This window comes from Ranitomeya imitator, chromosome 3, assembly GCF_032444005.1.
Source record: "Ranitomeya imitator isolate aRanImi1 chromosome 3, aRanImi1.pri, whole genome shotgun sequence".
Lineage (NCBI taxonomy): Eukaryota > Metazoa > Chordata > Amphibia > Anura > Dendrobatidae > Ranitomeya > Ranitomeya imitator.
The window spans coordinates 235,626,248-235,647,976 of NC_091284.1; the positions used below are offsets into that span (position 1 = coordinate 235,626,248).

General features: G+C 44.4%; 1 protein-coding gene across 5 annotated transcripts in view; it reads left to right on the forward strand.

The window, feature by feature from the left end:
* Window positions 1-21,729, forward strand: part of LOC138669636 (complement decay-accelerating factor-like) — a 227,758-nt gene that overhangs the window by 176,868 nt on the left and 29,161 nt on the right. For 4 of the 5 annotated variants that reach the window (XM_069756294.1, XM_069756290.1, XM_069756292.1 and 1 more), the window contains 2 exons: window positions 15,170-15,352; window positions 20,586-20,621. In XM_069756294.1, the coding sequence (XP_069612395.1) occupies window positions 15,170-15,352; window positions 20,586-20,621 (219 nt within the window). The remainder of the gene's footprint in view (window positions 1-15,169; window positions 15,353-20,585; window positions 20,622-21,729) is intronic. The other variant, XM_069756291.1, reaches the window with a different exon arrangement.

Sequence of the window (21,729 nt, forward strand, 5' to 3'; positions counted from 1 at the left end):
AAAGCACGAATGCTCTGCGCGGGACGCTGCGCACAGGAAAAAAGCGCAAAAAAGTGCGCAAAAAAATCAATTGGAGGGAGGGGGTACTAGAACAGGGATAGAAGAAAAAATCCAGCTTCCAAAAATATCCAATTTATTAAAGTTAAAATCCAAGGTCCAAAAACATGGTTCATAGGAGAGGAGATAGCAGCATGCTACGCGTTTCGAACACTAGGTTCTTTTTCAAAGAGCTTTGAAAAAGAACCTAGTAGCACAAATTAATAAAATTAGTTTATAGCCTTCTGACACAACACATCTATAATCTGATGTACCGAGCACATCTTACACATACTGCCACATTATAAATTCATACACTAAAACCAAAAGTATTATAGTTATTACTATAAATCTATACCACTAGATAAATTCCTTCTGAGGTGTAGTTTCCAAAATGGGGTCAATTGTGGAGGATTTCCACTGTTAAGGCACATCAGGAGCTCTGCAAACGCAACATGATGTCTGCAGACCATTCCATCAAAGTCTGCAAGCCAAAACTTCTCTCCTTCCATTCTGAGCCCTGCCGTGCGCACAAACAGTGGTTTTCCCCCACATATGGGGTATCAGCGTATTCAGGAGAAAATGTGCAACAACTTTAGTGGGGGTTTTTTCTCGTTACCTTTGTGAAAATAAAAAAATTTGGGCTAAAAGATAATTTTTGTGGAAAAATTTTTTTTTTCACGGCTCTACGTTATAATCTTCTGTGAAGCACCTGGGGGTTCAAAGTGCTCACCACACAGCTACATAAGTTCGTTAAAGGGTCTAGTTTCCAAAATGGGGTCACTTGTGGGGATTGTCCAATGTTTAAGCACATCAGGGGCTCTTCAAACACAACATGGCATCCACTCTCAATTCCAGCCAATTTTGCGTTCAAAAAGTCAAAAGACACTCCTTCCCTTCCGAGCCCTGCTGTGCGCCCAAGCAGTGGTTTTCCCCCACATATGGGTCGGCATATTCAGGAGAAATTGATCACCAACTTTAGTTGATCATTTTCTCCTTTTACCCTTGTGAAAATAAACAAATTGTTGCCGAATGATCATTTTTGTGACTAAAAAGTTAAATGTTCATTTTTTCCTTCCACATTGCTTCAGCTCCTGTGAAGCACCCGAAGGGTTAATAATCTTCTTGAATGTGGTTCTGAATACCTTGAGGGGTGCTGTTTTTGGAATGGTGTAACTTTTTGGTATTTTCTGTTATGTAGACCCCTCAGAGTAACTTCAAGTGTGAGGTGGTCCCTAAGAAAAATGGATTCCTAAATTTTATTGAAAAAATGAAAAATCGCAGGTCATCTTTTAACCCATGTAACTTCCTGACCAAAAAATATTTTGGTTCAAGAATTGTGCTGATGTATATTACACATGTGGGAAATGTTATTTATGAACTAATTTTTGTGACATCTCTCTAAAAATAAAAATTAAAAGTTGAAAAATTGCTAAATTTTCAAAATTTTCGCCAAATTTTTGTTTTTTTTCACAAATAACGAAATTCAACTTGAAGAAATTTTTACCACTATCATAAAGTACAATATGTCACGAGAAAACATTCTCAGAATCACCAAGATCCGTTGAAGCGTTTCAGAGTTATGACCTCATAAATTGACAGTGGTCAGAATTGAAAAAAATGGCCTGGTCAGGAAGTTGAAAACAGGCTTCGGGGTGAAGGGGTTAAGGAATAAAGTCATTTTCTAATATGGCAAGTCGTATTGAAGAAATGGTCTAGTGTTTGGTCAATGGGGACCTACATGCAGAAAGTCTGAAAGCTACTGGTTGGGAAACTCTGTCCTAAACAGTGGGCACAAAGACACACATACTGAACACTTTTCAACATTTTCAAATAACTTGCCTAATTAGCGAACTCAAGTTTGATTTTTAATATATGGACTTTACAGAGAGAATGTTCATCGCTGCCAACTGAAATTGTTCATATCAGTCATATTGTTGCTTTACAGAAAAAGAAAAAAAAGTCCGCTCACCCATTCAAGTGAACACTGCATGAATACCAGCAGTGGGAATGTATTCAGAAAAATAGTAGAAAATCCAGCATAGTGATCTTAAATAAAAATTTAAACTTTTTATTAATTATAAAGCATAAAATGGATAGTCCGTGACAGTCACAACCTCACCAGGGAATTACGCGCAAACGCTTTTCGGATAGAGATCCCTAATTATTGCAAGGATTTGTGCAGTAAATGTCTTTATTTCATATCTTTTTCTTAGGTATAACATGTAGTAAGATGTGTGAATACATTGTACTCTTCAGGATTCTTAGGGATTGATTGGGTCTGTCTTATGAACATTACTCATTTCTATATGCACTATCAAGGCATATTGACCATATGTACCATGCCCTTATTTTTTTTGCTGTTTGTGCATAGATTTATGTTTCTTTAGAAACTTTTATATCATGCCTGAGTAAGGGACATAAGTCCTGAAATCTTGCTTTGTAACATCATTCATTTTATTTTTGTTAGCCATTGATCATAACTACAAGATTATCTTGTTTTTCACACTGAGAGCATTATTTTTTCAACTTTGCTAGCATGGTAGCAAACCCCTTTTTTTTCTTATAACCACTAGGGCATCCCCACACCATCAGAGATGCCGTCTTTTGACCTGTATTCTTATAACAAGATGGATTGTCCCTCTTGAGCCCACAGGACACCGCATTTGTGGTTTCCATAATGAGAAAAATTCAAATTTTGATTAACCTAACCACAGAACAATTTTACAGGTTGCCTCAGTTCATTTTAAATTCGCTTTAAACCAGAGAAGACTGTGGCATTTCTGGATTGTACAGATGTATTGTTTCTGTGCATGACAGATCTTTAAAGGGAGTCTTTCACTACATTTCACCTATCTATACTATGAAAAATGTCCGATGTGTATGCCTCATATCAGATGCCTTGTTTTTGATCAATCTTTTTTTTTTTTCATTTTATGTAAATGATCTTTTCCAGGCTGCGGGCAGTACATTGCCTGTAAGATATCTCTGGAGCTTACTCCAGAGCTTCCTTTAAAGGGGTTGTCCACTACTAGGACAGCCCCTTCTTGAACTAAATGTTTGGCCCAGATTTATATAAAAAAAAAAAAAGCAAGCCTATACTCCTTTCCCGTGCTGGCGCTGTTTCTGCAGTGTTGGCACTCATGCTCCCTGGGCTCTTGTGCATTGTTGTGACACGTTGTACCCAATAAGCTATGGCGTCACTGTCTCCGCCTTCGTACGGATTGAGCATGAATAGAAAGGCAGGGATCAGCTGCTGCCCGGACTTCCACTTCATGTTCAATCCGTGTGGAGACAATGATGCCAACGCTTTTTGGGCGCCTGGCACCAAATGTTGTAACACCACACAATAGAGATCCGGGACCGAGAGTGCTGACTAGGGTTGAGCGAAACGGGTCGAACATTTTCAAAAGTCGCCGACTTTTGGCGAAGTCGAGTTTCATGAAACCCGATCCGACCCCTGTGCGTTGTCGGCCATGCGGTACGCGACTTTCGCGCCAAAGTCGCGTTTCAATGATGCGAAAAGCGCCATTTCTCAGCCAATGAAGGTAAACGCAGAGTGTGGGCAGCGTGATGACATAGATCCTGGTCCCCACCATCTTAGAGAAGGGCATTGCAGTGATTGGCTTGCTGTCCGCTGCGTCACAGGGGCTATAAAGGGGCGTTCCCGCCGACCGCCATGTTACTGCTGCTGATCTGAGCTTAGGGAGAGGTTGCTGCCGCTTCGTCAGAAGCAGGGATAGCATTAGGCAGGGTCCATTAACCACCAAACCGCTTGTGCTGTAGCGATTTCCACTGCCCAACACCACCTTCGGTGTGCAGGGACAGTGGAAGCTACATTTTTTTTTTTTTTCCCCTCAGCGCTGTAGCTCATTGGGCTGCCCTAGAAGGCTCCCTGATAGCTGCATTGCTGTGTGTACGCCGCTGTGCAAACCAACTGCTTTTTACAAAGCACTTGTTCCTTCTTTTCTGCACAGCTATCTTGTTTGTTTGTCCACACTTTTTATTTAATTTGTGCATCAGTCCACTCCTTATTGCTGCCTGCCATACCTGGCTGAGATTACTGCAGGGAGATAGTAATTGAAGGACAGTTCCTTTTTTTTTTTGTGGGATATTAAGATTGGCATTTCTGCTAGAGTGCCATCCCTGTCTGTGTCATCTCTCACTCAGTGGGCCATAGAAAGCCTATTTATTTTTTTGCTTGATTTGGGTTCTAAAATCTACCTGAAAAAATCACTACATCAATCAGTGGGAGAAAAATATTGGCCTCAGGGCTTGTGTGCCACTCCTTACTCCTGTGTGTGCCATCTCTCACTCAGTGGGCCATAGAAAGCCTATTAAGTTTTTTGCTTGATTTGGGTTCTAAATTCTACCTGAAAAAATCAATAAATCAATCAGTGGGAGATTAATATTGGCCTTTGGGCTTGTGTGCCAGTCCTAAGCGTGCCATCTCTCTCTCTCAGATAGTGGGCCATAGAAAGCCTATTTATTATTTTTTTTATTGGGTTTATAAATTTTCCCTGGAAAAAAAAAAAAAAGTGGGAGATTAATATTGGCCTCTGGGCTTGTGTGCCAGTCCTGAGCGTGCCAGCTCTCTCACAAATAGTGGGCCATAGAATGCCTATTTATTTTTTTGGTTGATTTGGGTTCTAAATTCTACCTGAAAAAATCAATAAATCAATCAGTGGGAGATAAATATTGGCCTCTGGGCTTGTGTGCCACTCCTGACTCCTGTGTGCGTCATCTCTCACTCAGTGGGCCCTAGAAAGCCTATTTTTTGTTTTATTTGTTTTCTAAATTCTCCCTGAAACAATCATTTCATTTTATTTGGTTTCTAAATTCTTCCTTAAAAAATCATTTTTTTTTATTATTTTTTTTTTTCTAAAGTCTCCCTTTTAAAAAAAAAAACACAAATCAGTGGGAGATTAATATTTACATTTGCGCTTCAGTGACAGTCCTGCGTGTGTGGCATCTCTCTCATTTGTTGCCAACAACAACAGAGTGTGTAACATTGTGGCTGATTTTCGTTGTGGTCTCACCCACCTGTAAAGGGGTAGCTAAATCATACTGAAGTTATAGCTCACCGTGTAAGTTGTGTGACAGCAACAAATACCGTTAGTTTGGTAACGTTTTTAAAACAATGAGGAAGTCTGGTGGAAGAGGTCGTGGCCGGTAACGTTCATTGTCAGCTGGTAATGAGGGTAGTGGTAGTGGTGGAGCATCAGGTGGTCGTGGGAAAAAAATATTGCACCTAAGTCTGGAGCTGTGGAGCCAGGTTCGTCGTCTGGCTACACAAGGCCTCGAACGCTCCCTTTTCTGGGAGTAGGAAAACCGCTTTTAAAGCCGGAGCAGCAAGAGCAAGTTTTGGCTTATCTTGCTGACTCAGCCTCTAGCTCTTTTGCCTCCTCTCGTGAAACTGGTAAAAGTAAAAGCAGCGCGTCGTTAGTGGATGTTCACGGTCAGGGACAAGTCGCTTCCTTGTCCTCTTCAGCAAAAACAACAACAGAGAAGAATGCAGCAGGCGACACAACGGGTTACTCCATGGAGCTCTTTACACATACCGTCCCTGGCTTAGAAAGTGAAGCAGTTAACAGTCCATGCCCATTACAAGTTGAATCTGACATGGAGTGCACTGATGCACAGCCACAGCCAGACTACTATGCTGGTCCTTTGACTCAGACCACAACATTGCCCTCGCAGGGTGCTGATCAAGAATCAGACCCTGATGAGACTATGTTGCCCCATCACGAACGCTATACCACCGACCGACACGGTGACACAGACGAAGTTGCACACGAGCTACAAGAAGAGGTAATAGATGACCTAGTTCTTGACCCCGATTGGCAGCCATTGGGGGAACAGGGTGCAGGCGGCAGCAGTTCTGAAGCGGAGGAGGAGGGGCCGCAGCAGGCATCAACATCGCAACAGGTTCCATCTGCCGGGCCCGTATCTTGCCCAAAACGCGTGGCAAAGTCAAAACCTGTTGGAGGACAGCGTGGCCATCCGGTTAAAGCTCAGTCTGCAATGCCTGAAAAGGTATCCGATGCTAGAAAGAGTGCAGTCTGGCATTTTTTTAAACAACATCCAATTGATCAGCGCAAAGTCAAATGTCAAATATGTTCAACTACCTTAAGCAGAGGGCAGAATCTGAAAAGTCTCAATACAAGTTGCATGCATAGACATTTAACCACCATGCATTTGCAAGCTTGGACTAACTACCAAACGTCCCTTAAGGTTGTAGCACCCTCGGCCAATGAAGCTACTCATCAACGCAACATCCCTTCCGGCAGTGTAGGGCCACCATTTTCTGCACCACCTGCAGTATCTGTGCAGGTTTCTTTGCCAGGCCAAAGCAGTCAGGGTCAGGGAATCACCAGTTTCGTAGTAGGAAACACTGCATCTAGGGCACCGGCGGCAACAATACCATCTCCCACCGTCTCTCAGTCTGCCATGTCCACCGGCACCCCCGCTAGTTCCACGATCTCCAGCTCTCCAGTCCAGCTCACCCTACATGAGACTATGGTTAGAAAAAGGAAGTACTTAGCCTCGCATCCGCGTACACAGGGTTTGAACGCCCACATAGCTAGACTAATCTCGTTAGAGATGATGCCCTACCGGTTAGTTGAAAGCGAAGCTTTCAAAGCTCTGATGGACTACGCTGTACCACGCTACGAGCTACCCAGTCGACACTTTTTTTTCCAGAAAAGCCATCCCAGCCCTCCACCAGCATGTTAAAGAGCGCGTCGTCCCTTCACTCAGGCAATCTGTGAGCACAAAGGTGCACCTGACAACAGATGCATGGACCAGTAGGCATGGCCAGGGACGTTACGTGTCCATCACGGCACACTGGGTAAATGTGGTGGATGCAGGGTCCACAGGGGACAGCAAGTTTGGGACCGTTCTGCCTAGCCCACGGTCTAGGAAACAGTTGGCTGTAGCCATTCGCACCCCCTCCTCCTCCTCCTCGTCCTCCTGCAGAAGCGAGACCTCGTCCACAGACCGCAGTCGCACAACCACTCCATCCGCAGCTGCCACTGTTGCACACCAGGTCTCCCATTATGGCAGCTACTGGCAAACGTCAGCAGGCTGTATTGGCTATGAAGTGTTTGGGCGACAACAGACACACCGCTGAAGTTCTGTCCGAGTTCTTGCAGAAAGAAACGCAGTCGTGGCTGGGCACTGTAGATCTTGAGGCAGGCAAGGTAGTGAGTGATAACGGAAGGAATTTCATGGCTGCCATCTCCCTTTCCCAACTGAAACACATTCCTTGCCTGGCTCAAACCTTAAACCTGGTGGTGCAGTGCTTCCTGAAAAGTTATCCGGGGTTATCCGACCTGCTCCTCAAAGTGCGTGGACTTTGCTCACATATCCGCCGTTCGCCCGTACACTCCAGCCGTATGCAGACCTATCAGCGTTCTTTGAACCTTCCCCAGCATCGCCTAATCATAGACGTTGCAACAAGGTGGAACTCAACACTGCACATGCTTCAGAGACTGTGTGAACAGAGGCGGGCTGTTATGTTTTTGTGGGAGGATACACATACACGGGCAGGCAGTAGGATGGCAGACATGGAGTTGTCAGGTGTGCAGTGGTCGAAGATTCAAGACATGTGTCAAGTCCTTCAGTGTTTTGAGGAATGCACACGGCTGGTTAGTGCAGACAACGCCATAATAAGCATGAGCATCCCCCTAATGCGTCTGCTGATGCAAAGTTTGACGCACATAAAGGATCAGGCGTCTGCAGCTGAGGAAGAGGAAAGCCTTGATGACAGTCAGCCATTGTCTGGCCAGGGCAGTGTACAGGACGAGGTAGCGGGCGAAGAGGAGGACGAGGATGATGGGGATGATTATATTTTTAATGAGGAAGCTTTTCCGGGGCCAGTGGAAATTGTTGGCGCGGCAAGGCCGGGTTCTGGTTTTTGGAGGGACACAAGTGACGTGGATTTGCCTGAAACTGCCCCTCAACCAAGCACAACCACAGATTTGAGAACTGGAACTTTGGCCCACATGGCGGATTATGCCTTACGTATCCTCAAAAGGGACACACGCATAACAAAAATGATGAACGATGACGATTACTGGTTGGCCTGCCTCCTTGATCCTCGCTATAAAGGCAAATTGCAAAATATAATGCCACATGAGAACTTGGAACTAATATTAGCAACCAAACAATCAACTCTTGTTGACCGTTTGCTTCTGGCATTCCCTGCACACAGCGCCCGTGATCGTTCTAACACGAGCTGCAGGGGCCAGCAGACCAGAGGTGTTAGAGGGGCAGAAATCAGAAGTGGCGTTGGCCAGAGGGGTTTTCTGACCAGGTTGTGGAGTGATTTTGCTATGACCGCAGACAGGACAGGTACTGCAGCATCAATTCAAAGTGACAGGAGACAACATTTGTCCAGTATGGTTACTAACTATTTTTCATCCCTTATCGACGTTTTCCCTCAACCGTCATTCCCATTTGATTACTGGGCATCAAAATTAGACACCTGGCCAGAATTGGCAGAATATGCATTGCAGGAGCTTGCTTGCCCGGCAGCTAGTGTCCTATCAGAAAGAGTATTCAGTGCTGCAGGTTCAATACTAACAGAAAAAAAGACTCGTCTGGCTACCCAAAATGTAGATGATCTAACCTTCATTAAAATGAACCACAACTGGATTTCGAAATCTTTTGCCCCACCTTGCCCGGCTGACACCTAGCTTTCCTATGTAAAGGTCTTGCCTGTGGACTATTCTGAATGACTTTTCCAATCTCGTAATTTTCAGCACCTGATTGTCCAGCATCCGACATGTTAACACCTCCCTAAATGGCCAAAGTCCCCACACGGGGCCGTGGTATCGCCACTTGGCGCCAGCACCCGTGAGAGTACTGTTTGTCTGAAGAGGTGGGTGTGCCCGCTTTTGGTCGATGGCACTGCCACTAGGTCCCTCATAGTACAATAAGACACACCGTTGTAATATGAGGGGCCCTGGGCCTGTACCGCCGGCCACAAGACAGTCCCCCCCCCCCTTCAGCTCAAACAGTGCTCTACCACTTGCAAAATTTTCTCTCACAGCTCCACCAATGTTTAGTCTATGCGCTGACATCCTTCAATGCCTGGCACTGTCAATACCATTGTATTGACATTTTGGTTATGTTAGGCCTTCGAAGCCTGTCTGCGGCCCGTTCTTTCCACTACTACTACACTGACCAGGCCACTGCTGCCCGTGTTCCCCTGGAACCAATTTTAAATTGCCTACAGCCAGCCCAATTTATTATGTTAGGCCTTCGAAGCCTTTCTGCGGTCCCTCCTTCCACTAGGCCTCCACAGACCTGTCTACTGCTGTCCGTGTTCCCCTGGAACCAATTGTAAATTGCCTACATCCCAATTTTTGTTATGTTAGGCCTTCGAAGCCTGTCTGCGGCCCGTTCTTTCCACTACTACTACACTGACCAGGCCACTGCTGCCCGTGTTCCCCTGGAACCAATTTTAAATTGCCTACAGCCAGCCCAATTTATTATGTTAGGCCTTCGAAGCCTGTCTGCGGTCCCTCCTTCCACTAGGCCTCCACTGACCTGTCTACTGCTGCCCGTGTTCCCCTGGACCCAATTTTAAATTGCCTACAGCCAGCCCAATTTATTATGTTAGTGCTTCGAAGCCTGTCTGCGGTCCCTCCTTCCACTAGGCCTCCACTGACCTGTCTACTGCTGTCCGTGTTCCCCTGGAACCAATTGTAAATTGCCTACATCCCAATTTTTGTTATGTTAGGCCTTCGAAGCCTGTCTGCGGCCCGTTCTTTCCACTACTACTACACTGACCAGGCCACTGCTGCCCGTGTTCCCCTGGAACCAATTTTAAATTGCCTACAGCCAGCCCAATTTATTATGTTAGGCCTTCGAAGCCTGTCTGCGGTCCCTCCTTCCACTAGGCCTCCACTGACCTGTCTACTGCTGCCCGTGTTCCCCTGGAACCAATTTTAAATTGCCTACAGCCAGCCCAATTTATTATGTTAGGGCTTCGAAGCCTGTCTGCGGTCCCTCCTTCCACTAGGCCTCCACTGACCTGTCTACTGCTGTCCGTGTTCCCCTGGAACCAATTGTAAATTGCCTACATCCCAATTTTTGTTATGTTAGGCCTTCGAAGCCTGTCTGCGGCCCGTTCTTTCCACTACTACTACACTGACCAGGCCACTGCTGCCCGTGTTCCCCTGGAACCAATTTTAAATTGCCTACAGCCAGCCCAATTTATTATGTTAGGCCTTCGAAGCCTGTCTGCGGTCCCTCCTTCCACTAGGCCTCCACTGACCTGTCTACTGCTGCCCGTGTACCCCTTGAACCAACATCAGAAAATATAAAAATAAGTATTTTGCTTATAAAAAAGAAAATACTGGAGAGATATCAAATGCAGACATTTTAACATTAAAAACAAACACATACAACAAAAATCTGGTACAGTACTAAAAATGGCTACCAGCTACAATAACTTTCTCCTGCAAGTAGTTAACTGAAAGTTTTTTTCAATTTAAAACACAGATATGGCATCCACCGAGTGTTGTCCTGTCGCGTCTTCTTTATATTATTGCCAAGAAGATGCAAAACAATGAAAATAATAAAATCATTATTTACCAAAAAAATAGAGTAAGTCAAAACCACATTGCAAATAAACATTCATTACAAATAAAGAAGCAGGGCGCGTCCGAGGGTGAGTATATACCTAATAAGAATATAATCACCCTCGGACGCGCCCTGCTTCTTTCCGACAGCCTTCCTTCCTAAGAATCAACCCTTCCGTGGTGTAGAGAGAGGGTGTGTTACACTCCAAGGTGTTCCCCAGGTTGCCTTTCCTGAGCTTCGATCTTCATGCTCTCGTTTAGTAGTTGTCGGAAAGTAGGCTGCATTAGGCCTACAAATTGGGTATGGGGTGGAGAGAGATGGTGTGTTACACTCCAAGGTGTTCTCCAGGTTTCCTCGCCATTGCTTCGATCTTCCGACTCTCGTTTAGTAGTTGTAGAAAACTACACTGCATTAGGCCTACAAATTGGGTATGGGGTGGAGAGAGAGGGTGTGTTACACTCCAAGGTGTTCCCCAGGTTGCCTTTCCTGAGCTTCGATCTTCATGCTCTCGTTTAGTAGTTGTCGGAAAGTAGGCTGCATTAGGCCTACAAATTGGGTATGGGGTGGAGAGAGATGGTGTGTTACACTCCAAGGTGTTCTCCAGGTTTCCTCGCCATTGCTTCGATCTTCCGACTCTCGTTTAGTAGTTGTAGAAAACTACACTGCATTAGGCCTACAAATTGGGTATGGGGTGGAGAGAGATGGTGTGTTACACTCCAAGGTGTTCCCCAGGTTTCCTTGCCATTGCTTCGGTCTTCAGACTCTCGTTTAGTAGTTGTAGAAAACTACACTGCATTAGGCCTAGAAAATGGGTATGGGGTGGAGAGAGATGGTGTGTTCCACTCCAAGGTGTTCTCCAGGTTGCCTTTCCTGAGCTTCTATCTTCAGGCTCTCGTTAAATTGTGGTTAAATGGAACAACTGCATTTGGCGTACTAGTTGGTTTGGGGCCTACTAACAGTGTCTGCCGCTCCTTGCTGTTCTCCTGGTTTCCTGTCCTGAAATTCCATTTTCAGGCTCTCGTTAAGTAGTTGTTAATGTTAGACTGCATTTGGCCTACTAGTTGGGTTGGGGCCTACTATCGGTGTCTGCCACTCCTTGCTGTTCTCCTCCACTGAACAAAGCTGTGCCGCCTGTTTACTACGGTTGCCAATTTTGAACTGCATTTCGACTACTTACTGATTTGGGCCTACTCTCTGTGTCAGCCTCTCATTCCAGTTGTCCTCCACTGCAATGCCCCCTGGTTAGTCCTGTGTTACCAATTTTGAACTGCATTTAGCCAACTTTATTCTTTGGGCCTATATCTGTGTTTCCTCCTCATCCTGCCCATTGCCCAGCCAGTGATAGATGAGTCTGCTGGTACATTGACCCATAACGCAAAATTCCCCGTGCACGCTACACAGCAAGATTGTGACCCTGCTGAAAGTCAGGTTCCTCTTCCCGCATACCATACCACCTTACACGGGGACAAAGAGGAAGGTGCAGATGAAAGTGCAGGTTCCTTCATCAGGTGGGGGGAGGAATACTAGTTGGCGACGTCACTGGCACAGGGCCTCTCATAGTACGCAAAAGTGTTGCTGCCGGTGGGAGGCGCCCCCGCCGTGCAAACACACCGCTGTACTTTGAGGGGCCCTGTGCCAGTGCCAATGCCAACGAGTGGGCCCCCCCTGCTTGCTCAGGTTCACAGCACTTGCAAAGTTGAAATACTTACCTCTCCCTGCTCCACTGCCGTGACGTGGTCCAGATTTCCTGAGCCCACTAATTACTTGAACCAGCCCTACCCACCACAACTTTAGCCAAATGACCCCCAATTTCAAATGCCTTCCAATTATTATAAGGTTAATTACGCTTGACAAGCTTCATTAAGAAGAATGGATGGTTTTGACATTAAAATGGGCACTCTAGGTGTTTTCCTGGCCCCCACTCACTGCCGACTATGCTGCCCAAATGACTTGCATTGGGTTTCGTGTTTCGGTCGATCCCGACTTTACGTCATAATCGGCCGATTTCACTCGACCCGACTTTTGAGATAGTCGGGTTTCGCGAAACCCGGCTCGACTCTAAAAAGGTCAAGGTCGCTAAACTCTAGTGCTGACACTGCTGGAATTGCACTAGCATGGGAGGAGAGTATAAAAAAAATGTTATTTTTATCGGGGCCAAACATTTAGTTCAAGAAGGGGTTGTGCTAGTAGTGGGCAACCGCTTTAACTAGAACGGGGCATTACCAGTGTGATGTGTAATGAGCGCTCTCTGTTTTCACTGCAGATTTTTGTGTGATTATAACTGACACATCTGCAGGTTTCTCTCAGACAGGGTTGTAATGTTGCAAAACTGCAGAGCTCAGAGAGCTGGAAAACAATGTGTTTGCAAGAAGACAAAGTTAATTTCTCCTGTTTTGTGTTAGTTACATGTCTCACACTGGTATCTCCCCCTTTTATTTATAACTAGATGGTAGCCCGATTCTAACGCATCGGGTATTCTAGAATATGTATGTAGTTTATTTATGAAGATTTTAGAATAATACATTGAATACAGTGAATTCGGCCGGCAGCGACCAATTAGCAAAGCGTGGTTCAAATCCCTCGCCAATTCGCGGCCGGACTGCGCCTGTCGCTGATTGTTCGCTGCCGGCCACGTAGTATATTGCACATCCACGTAGTATATTGCACAGCCATGTAGTATATAGCAGAGCTTCGTAGTATATAGCAGAGCCACGTAGTATATAGCACAGCCCACGGAGTATATAGCACAGCCATGTAGTATATAACACAGCCCACGGAGTATATAGCACAGCCACGTAGTATATAGTACAGTTCACGGAGTGTAGAACAGCCCACATAGCATATAACACAGCTCACATAGTATATAACACAGGCCACGTAGTGTATTGCACAGCCCACGTAGTATATTGCACAGCCCACGTAGTATATTGCACAGCCCACGTAGTATATTGCAAAGCCCACGTAGTATATTGCACAGCCCACGTAGTATATTGCACAGCCCACGCAGTATATTGCACAGCCCACGCAGTATATTGCACAGCCCACGCAGTATATTGCACAGCCCACGCAGTATATTGCACAGCCCACGCAGTATATTGCACAGCCCATGTAGTATATAGCAATGTGGGCATCATATCCCTGCTAAAAAAAAAAAGAATTAAAATAAAAAATAGTTATATACTCACCTTCCGTTGGCCCCCGGATCCAGGCGAAGCGTTTACCGATGCTCCTCGCGCGCTCCGGTCTCAAGAGTGCATTGCATGGAGCGGTCACCGGAGCGTCGCGAGGAGCGGGAAAGGCCTGTTCTGGATCCGAGGGGCCGACGGACGTTCAGTATATAACTATTTTTTATTTTTTTGTATTATTTTTAACATTAGATCTTTTTACTATTGATGCTACATAGGCAGCATCAATAGTAAAAAGTTCGTCACACAGGGTTAATAGCAGCGTTAACAGAGTGCGTTACACCGCGGCTTAACGCGGTCCGTTAACGCTGCCATTAACCCTGTGTGAGCGCTGACTGGAGGGGAGTATGGAGCGGGCACTGACTGCGGGGAGTAAGGAGCGGCCATTTTGCCGCCAGACTCTGCCCGTCGCTGATTGGTCCTGGCTGTTTTTTCGGCATTTCCGTTACAGACAGACAGAAAGACGGAAGTAGACCTTAGACAATTATATAGTTGATAAGCTCTGGAGACAGGGATATCTTTCAGGCAACATGCTCCCCAAGGCCTGGAAGAGGTCATATACGTATAAGAAAAATGTGGATTTCTCAGGAATAAGACATCAGATCGCAGACATCATGGTATAATTTTATTCATCTTCCTTTTACCTACATGGCCATATAGGCGGCTTAGTAGGGTTGATCCTACTGACAGATTCCCTTTAACTTGCTTTTGTGGACTGTAGGGCAAACCATGACAAGGATTTCTGGAAATATTCCTGAGGCTATGTAGTTATTACTAAATCATGCTTGTTTTTTATACATTGCCGCTTTAGTGCACGAAGATTATGAGTATTCAATATTGACCGTTTTAATTGTCCCTTGTATACATGGATTTCTCCGGAATCTTTGAATTTTTCAATTACATAATGTAGGTGGTGGAAATTTCAGTTTTTGCATCAATGAACATTTTTCTTAAATTGTTCCACAATTTTTAGACAAACAAGTTCACAGATTGGTGAACTTATGACCATCTTTGCTCCTGAGACACTCTGCCTCTTTAACATATTTTTTATGTGCAATCGTGACTATTGACAATTGACCTCCAGCTATATTTCATTAGAACCACTTACTTTTCCAGTCTTTTCTTAAACCTATCCTCCCCTAGTTGGTTCTCCCCCACAGTATATGTTTGACATACTTAGAGCAGGATGTGCAAATGTTCATAGTGCCGGTCTACGACGAGTGAACAATTTTAAGTAATATACTAGTTTTCACATTTCAAGAAATCTAAGAAATTATAATTTAGAGTATGCTGGGAATATTAAATTACATTTCATCTTTTAATATTATAATGTTAATTTTATGCTTTCTTCATAGCTACATGCCGAATTACGGAGGTTGACAATACAAAGCTGAAAGTGGACACTGAAAGGGTTTATATGGAGGGTGAGGTTTTGGTGATTGAATGCAAAGAAGGCTATGTCTTGAGTGACTCAGATACTATCACATGCAGCAGTCAAGGTCAGTGGAAGCCTTCTCCACTAGTATGCAAAGGTATCGGTAAGTAAAGAGTTTTAATGGCAAAATAATTTGCATATTCTTATATACATTGGTTTAAAATTTCACTTAACCTTGAAATGAATGATAAATTAAACACTATAAATCCTTGCATGTTGGTTTTTAGGCTGTAGGATTTTTTTATGTTTGTCTGAGACCAATATAAAAATATATCTCATCGACCAAAAAATACTCATGGGTCTCAGAATATGGTGACAAAAACCAAATTTGTAAAGTTTTTCCTTTCTTTAAAGTAATAAAACAGTTAAAAAAAACACTATAAATGTGCTATTTGATATGTAATCATTCTTGCTATGAAGTGTGATTGGAATTACTCTGTGCATGCCCCCATGATTGAAAGTCATCAGCTGACAGGAGGAAATAAATTCATTATCTTCCATTAGCAGCACTTTCAGTAGGCCTCTTTCAGACGTCACTGTGTCTGATACGCGTGGTGGCAGTATTCACATGTACCAGAGACACTTACAGTGGGTACGGAAAGTATTCAGACCCCTTTAAATTTTTCACTCGTTTCATTACAGCCATTTGGTAAATTTAAAAAAAGTTCATATTTTTCCCATTAATGTACACTCTGCACCCCATCTTGACTGAAAAAAACTGAAATGTAGACATTTTTGCAAATATAAAGGGAATCTGTCACCCCAAAATTCTATAAGCTAAGGCCACCGTCATCAGGGGCTTATCTATAGCATTCTGTAATGCTGTAGATAAGCCCCCAATGTAACCTGAAAGATAAGAAAAACAAGTTAGATTATACTCATCCATGGTCGGTCCATTCAGATGGGCGTCGCGGTGCGGGTCCAGCGCCTCCCATCTTCATACGATGACGTCCTCTTTGCTTCATGTTGCTTGCCCCTGTGCAGGCGTACTTTGTCTGCCCTGTTGAGAGCAGAGCAAAGTACTGCAGTGCGCAGGTGGCGGAAAAGGTCAGAGTGGCCCGGCATCTGCACACTGCAGTACTTTGTTCTGCCCTCAACAGGGCAGATAAAGAACGCATGAACAGCAGCTGCGGCAGGAAGCAAAGAAGAGGACATCATCGTATGAAGATGGGAGGCACTGGACCCGCACCCTGACGACCATCTGACAAGAGTGCATTGGGACCTGGGTGAGTATAACCTAAAGGTACCTTCACACTCAGCGATGCTGCAGCGATACCGACAACGATGTCGATCGCTGCAGCGTCGCTGTTTGGTCGCTGGAGAGCTGTCACACAGACAGCTCTCCAGCGACCAACGATGCCGGTAACCAGGGTAAACATCGGGTTACTAAGCGCAGGGCCGCGCTTAGTAACCCGATGTTTACCCTGGTTACCATCGTAAAAGTTAAAAAAACAAACACTACATACTTACCTTCAGCTGTCTTTCCCCGGCGCTCTGCTTTCCTGCACTGACTGTGAGCACAGCGGCCGGAAAGCAGAGCGGTGACGTCACCGCTCTGCTTTCCGGCTGACCGGCGCTCACAGCCAGTGCAGGAAGCAGAGCACCGGGGACAGACAGTGGAAGGTAAGTATGTAGTGTTTGTTTTTTTTACTTTTACGATGGTAACCAGGGTAAACATCGGGTTACTAAGCGCGGCCCTGCGCTTAGTAACCCGATGTTTACCCTGGTTACCAGTGAAGACATCGCTGAATCGGCGTCACACACGCCGATTCAGCGATGTCTGCAGGGAGTCCAGCGACGAAATAAAGTGCTGGACTTTCTGCAGCGACCAACGATCTCCCAGCAGGGGCCGGATCGTTGGTCGCTGTCACACTGAACGATATCGCTAGCCAGGATGCTGCAACGTCACGGATCGCTAGCGATATCGTTCAGTGTGAAGGTACCTTAACTAGTTTTTCTGATCTTTCACGTGACATCAGGGGCTTATCTACAGCATTCTATAAGCCCCTGATGCCGGTGGCCGCAGCTTATAGGTGAATTTTGGGGTGACAGATTACCTTTAATTAAAAAGAAAAACTGAAATATCACATTGTGATAAGTATTCAGACCCTTTACTCAGACACTCATATTAAGGCACATGCTGTACATTTCCTTGTGATCCTCCTTGAGATGGTTCTACTCCTTCATTGGAGTCCAGCTGTGTTTAATTAAACTTATAGGACTTGATTTGGAAAGGCACACACATGTCTATATAAAACCTCACAGCTCACAGTGCATGTCAGATCAAATGAGAATCATGAGGTCAAAGGAACTGGCCAAGGAACTCAGAGACAGAATTGTAACCTTGGCCAGATCTGTGCCTTGACAAAACAGAATTTCTGCAGTACTCAAGGTTCCTAAGAGCACAGTGACCTCCATAATCCTTAAATGGAAGAAGTTTGGGACCACCAAAAGTCTTTCTAGACCTGGCAGTCCAGCCAAACTGAGCAATCGTGGGAGAAGAGCCTTGATGGGAAAGGTAAAGAAGAACCCCAAGATCACTGTAGCTGAGCTCCAAAGATGCAGTAGGGAGATGGGAGAAAGTTCCGCAAAGTCAACTATCACTGCAGCCCTCGACCAGTCAGGCCTTTATGGCAAAGTGTGCTGACGGAAGCCTCTCCTCAGTGCAAAACATATGAAAGCCCACATAGTTTGCTAAAAAACACATGAAGGACTCCTAGACTATGAGAAATGCGATTCTCTCGTCTGATGAGATGAAGATAGACCTTTTTGGTGATCATTCTAAGCGATATGTGTGAAGAACACCAGGCACTGCTCATCACCTGGCCAATACAATCCCAACAGCGAAACATGGTGGTGGCAGCATCATGCTATGGGGGTGTTTTTCAGCTGCAGGGACAGGACGACTGGTTGTCATTGAAGGAAACATGAATTCAGCCAAGTACAGAGATATTCTGGATGAAAACCTCTTCCAGAGTGCTCTGGACCTCAGACTTGGCCGAAGGTTCAGCTTGCAACAAGACAGTGACCCTAAGCACACAGCTAAAATAACAAAGGAGTGGCTTCAGAACAACTCTTAACTGGCCCAAGAGCCCTGACCTAAACCCAATAGAGCATCTCTGAAGAGACCTGAAAATGGCTGTCCACCAACATTCACCATCCAACCTGACGGAACTGCAGAGGATCTGCAAGCAAGAATGGCAGAGGATCCCCAAATCCAGGTGTGAAATACTTGTTGCATCATTCCCAAGAAGACTCATGGCTGTACTAGCTCAAAAGGGTGCTTCTACTCAATACTGAGCAAAGGGTCCGAATACTTTTGACCATGTGATATTTCCGTTTTTCTTCTTTAACAAAGTTGCAAAAATTACTATATTTCTGGGTTTTTTTTTCAGTCAAGATGGGGTGCAGAGTGTACATTAATGAGAAAAAAATGAACTTTTTTGAATTTACCAAATGCCTGCAATGAAAGAGTGAAAAATGTAAAGGGGTATGAATACTTTCTGTACCCAATGTACACATGTAGACCCATAGAGACATTCAAGTTATCTATGCACATATTGGTGTGTTTCCACCGACCGTGTTTCCGCAGGCAAAATTCACTGACATATCCGTTTTTTAACAGCAGCATGGGCCGCAAAACGTCCCGCACATGTGCACAAGGATGAAGCACAGGGATGTCATCATTGTGACATGTACCGGCACCAGTAGCGGTACTGTTAGTGCTGTTACCCGGTGCCAGTTACTGAAGACAGCTCTAATCATCCCCTGTTCATGCTGCAATCAGCGCTAGCAGGGTCTATTCAACTGATAACAGCGAGAGCAGGCAGCGGCTGATGGGATTACTACTCTCATCGGCTGATAGGAGTATTCATCATCAGCTGATGCTTGTGCTATAAATAAGTAAAAGAATCGGCATGGGTTCCCCTGTATTTTTAATAACCAGCCAGGCAAAACTGATAGCTGCAGGCTGCAACCCTCAGCTGTTAGCTTCAACAAGGCTGGTTATCAAGAATAGAGGGGTACCCACTCTATTTTAAAAAAAAATAAATAAATAAAAATTAAAGAATGTTAAAAAATAAAAACCACGTGGGGACCCCCATTTTTGACAACCAGCCTTACTAAAGCAGACAGCTGGGGTCTGGTATTTTCAGACTGGTAAGCAGCCATAGATATTGTAGCCCACAACCCATCTTCCCCCCGCCCCGAGTAAAAATAGCAGCTGCCCAGAAAATGCAAATCTATCCCACTTGCCCTGTGATGGTGGCAAGTGGGGTTGATGTCAACTTTGTATTGTCTGGTGACATCAAGCCCACACTAGCGTTAACTGCAATCCGTCACAATACGTCGTTTTGCAGAAAAAACGCATCCTGCAAAAGTGCTTGCAGGATGCATTTTTTCCCCATAGACTTGTATTGACGACGCATTGCGACGGATTGCCACACGTCGCATCCGTCGTGCGACAGATGCGTCGTGCTTCTGCGGACCGTCAGGAGCAAAAAACGCTACATGTAACGTTTTTTGCTCCTGACGGACTGCTTTTTCCGACCGCGCATGCGCAGCCGGAACTCCGCCCCCACTTCCCCGCACCTTACAATGGGGCAGCGGATGCGCCGGAGACATGCATCCGCTGCCTCCGTTGTGCAATGCGTTAAACGCTAGCGTCGGAATCTCTCCCCGACGCACTGCGACGGGGAGATTCCGACGCTAGTGTGAAAGTAGCTTAAGACACCACAAATATGTATAAAGTCTTTTATTTAAAATAGAAACAAGACACACTTTTCCATTTTTATTTAAAAATAAGAAACCGTTATACTCGCCTAACTTCCATTCCAATGAAGCTCTTGTCTCCTACAATAAGACAAAAAACAACCATATCCCCCACCTCTCTGTCGTTCTGTCCCGAGCTGTTATCCATGTCTTTGGATAAATAGTTTTCAACTTGAATGGTGCCAAGATGGGACTGTCCAGGCTGAGAATCACTGAAGAACGAGCTGCTGCGAGCGCAGCATCAGTGAATAGCGGTGACATCATCTTATCGGGACCGTGATTCTGCGGTATCGGAAATATTTGGACGTGTGAAAGAGACCTAAGGCAGCAGGACAACATTAGAAAACTATTTACTTGCAGACTAACCCTTTATCTGCAGGTAAATAGCATTTTCAGTTGTGAAAGCTCCCCTTTAATGCAGCCAAAAACTATTACATTGAGTACTTTAGGATTCCTATTCAGATCTTATTTCTCTTTTTTTTTTTTTTCTTTTTCTTTTTTCTTTTTCTTCTTTCCAGCATTACTATAGTTGCTAAACAAGTGTTTCAATTTTTGCTTCATTTTAGAGCCCGAGAATGGTCTCAGCACTGGTGCTATTGTAGGTAAGTGGTTTAGAGTTTAATAGTTTTTGTTTAATTGTGTATTTTTACCAATTTCAGATTCATCAGATACACCTTGGCTGCCTTTTTTATTTTATTTGGCTGTTTTCACAAGAGATATCTGCAGCAGGACTTATCAAACATACTAATTTAACCCCCGTTTCATGTACACTGCCTACTTAAACACCTGCAACCATTATTTTTAATAATGTTTTTGCCCAATGTGCGGATGTTATTTTCTCATTATAAATCAAATATTAGGTGCAGCTTTCTTTTCTGGTTCTGTTACTATTACATTTTCTGTGCCTCACAAAATATCACAATGCTCCATGTAGCACATGAATGGGGATGTTGTCACAGTATCTGTGTGTTATACACTGTTAAATATGCTTATTTCGCACATTTATTTACTCAGGACTCTTTACCAGATTCGATACTCTTAAAGGAAAATGTCATGATATTTTCATAAAAAATGTAGTGGTTTATTGGATTGTGCACAAAAACCCACATTGCAGCAAAACATAAAATAGGTGAAATAGTTACAAAGAGATTGTCCATAAGATTCTGAATGGAAAATGGCGTCTGTCCCTGTCATGGAGTATGATAGAAGTCTTCATAAGCACAGCTACCAGCTGTTCATTCCGTCTGTCTGGAGTCTGTAGAGAGTGAAGGCGACAGCAGGAGGAGGTCCCCAAGTGATTATATAAGTCCCATAGAGCACGTGTTCTCTCTATATGGTGTTAACTTTTGCTCTGAGCTAAATATACAGAAATAGCTTTTGTAATGTCAGCGAGAGGCAATGTGCTCAGTACAGAATTCAATAATTAATAATTAATATTTAACATACACCTAGGCCTTAGAGCATCATTTGAATTTTAAATACACCTTTATTTAACAGGGAGATTATATATCTGATGAAATAAAAGATCAGTAGACATGGTAATGATATGCAAATTATGAAAACATGGAAGTAAAATTTTCAGAACATCTTGATTTATTCATTATGGAGCATGAACACCATATGCATAAATACTCGCACTTAAACATTTTGGCATGCCATCGATTTAGTTATTAATGGTTGTCAGAGGAATGTTCTGCCATACTGAATGCA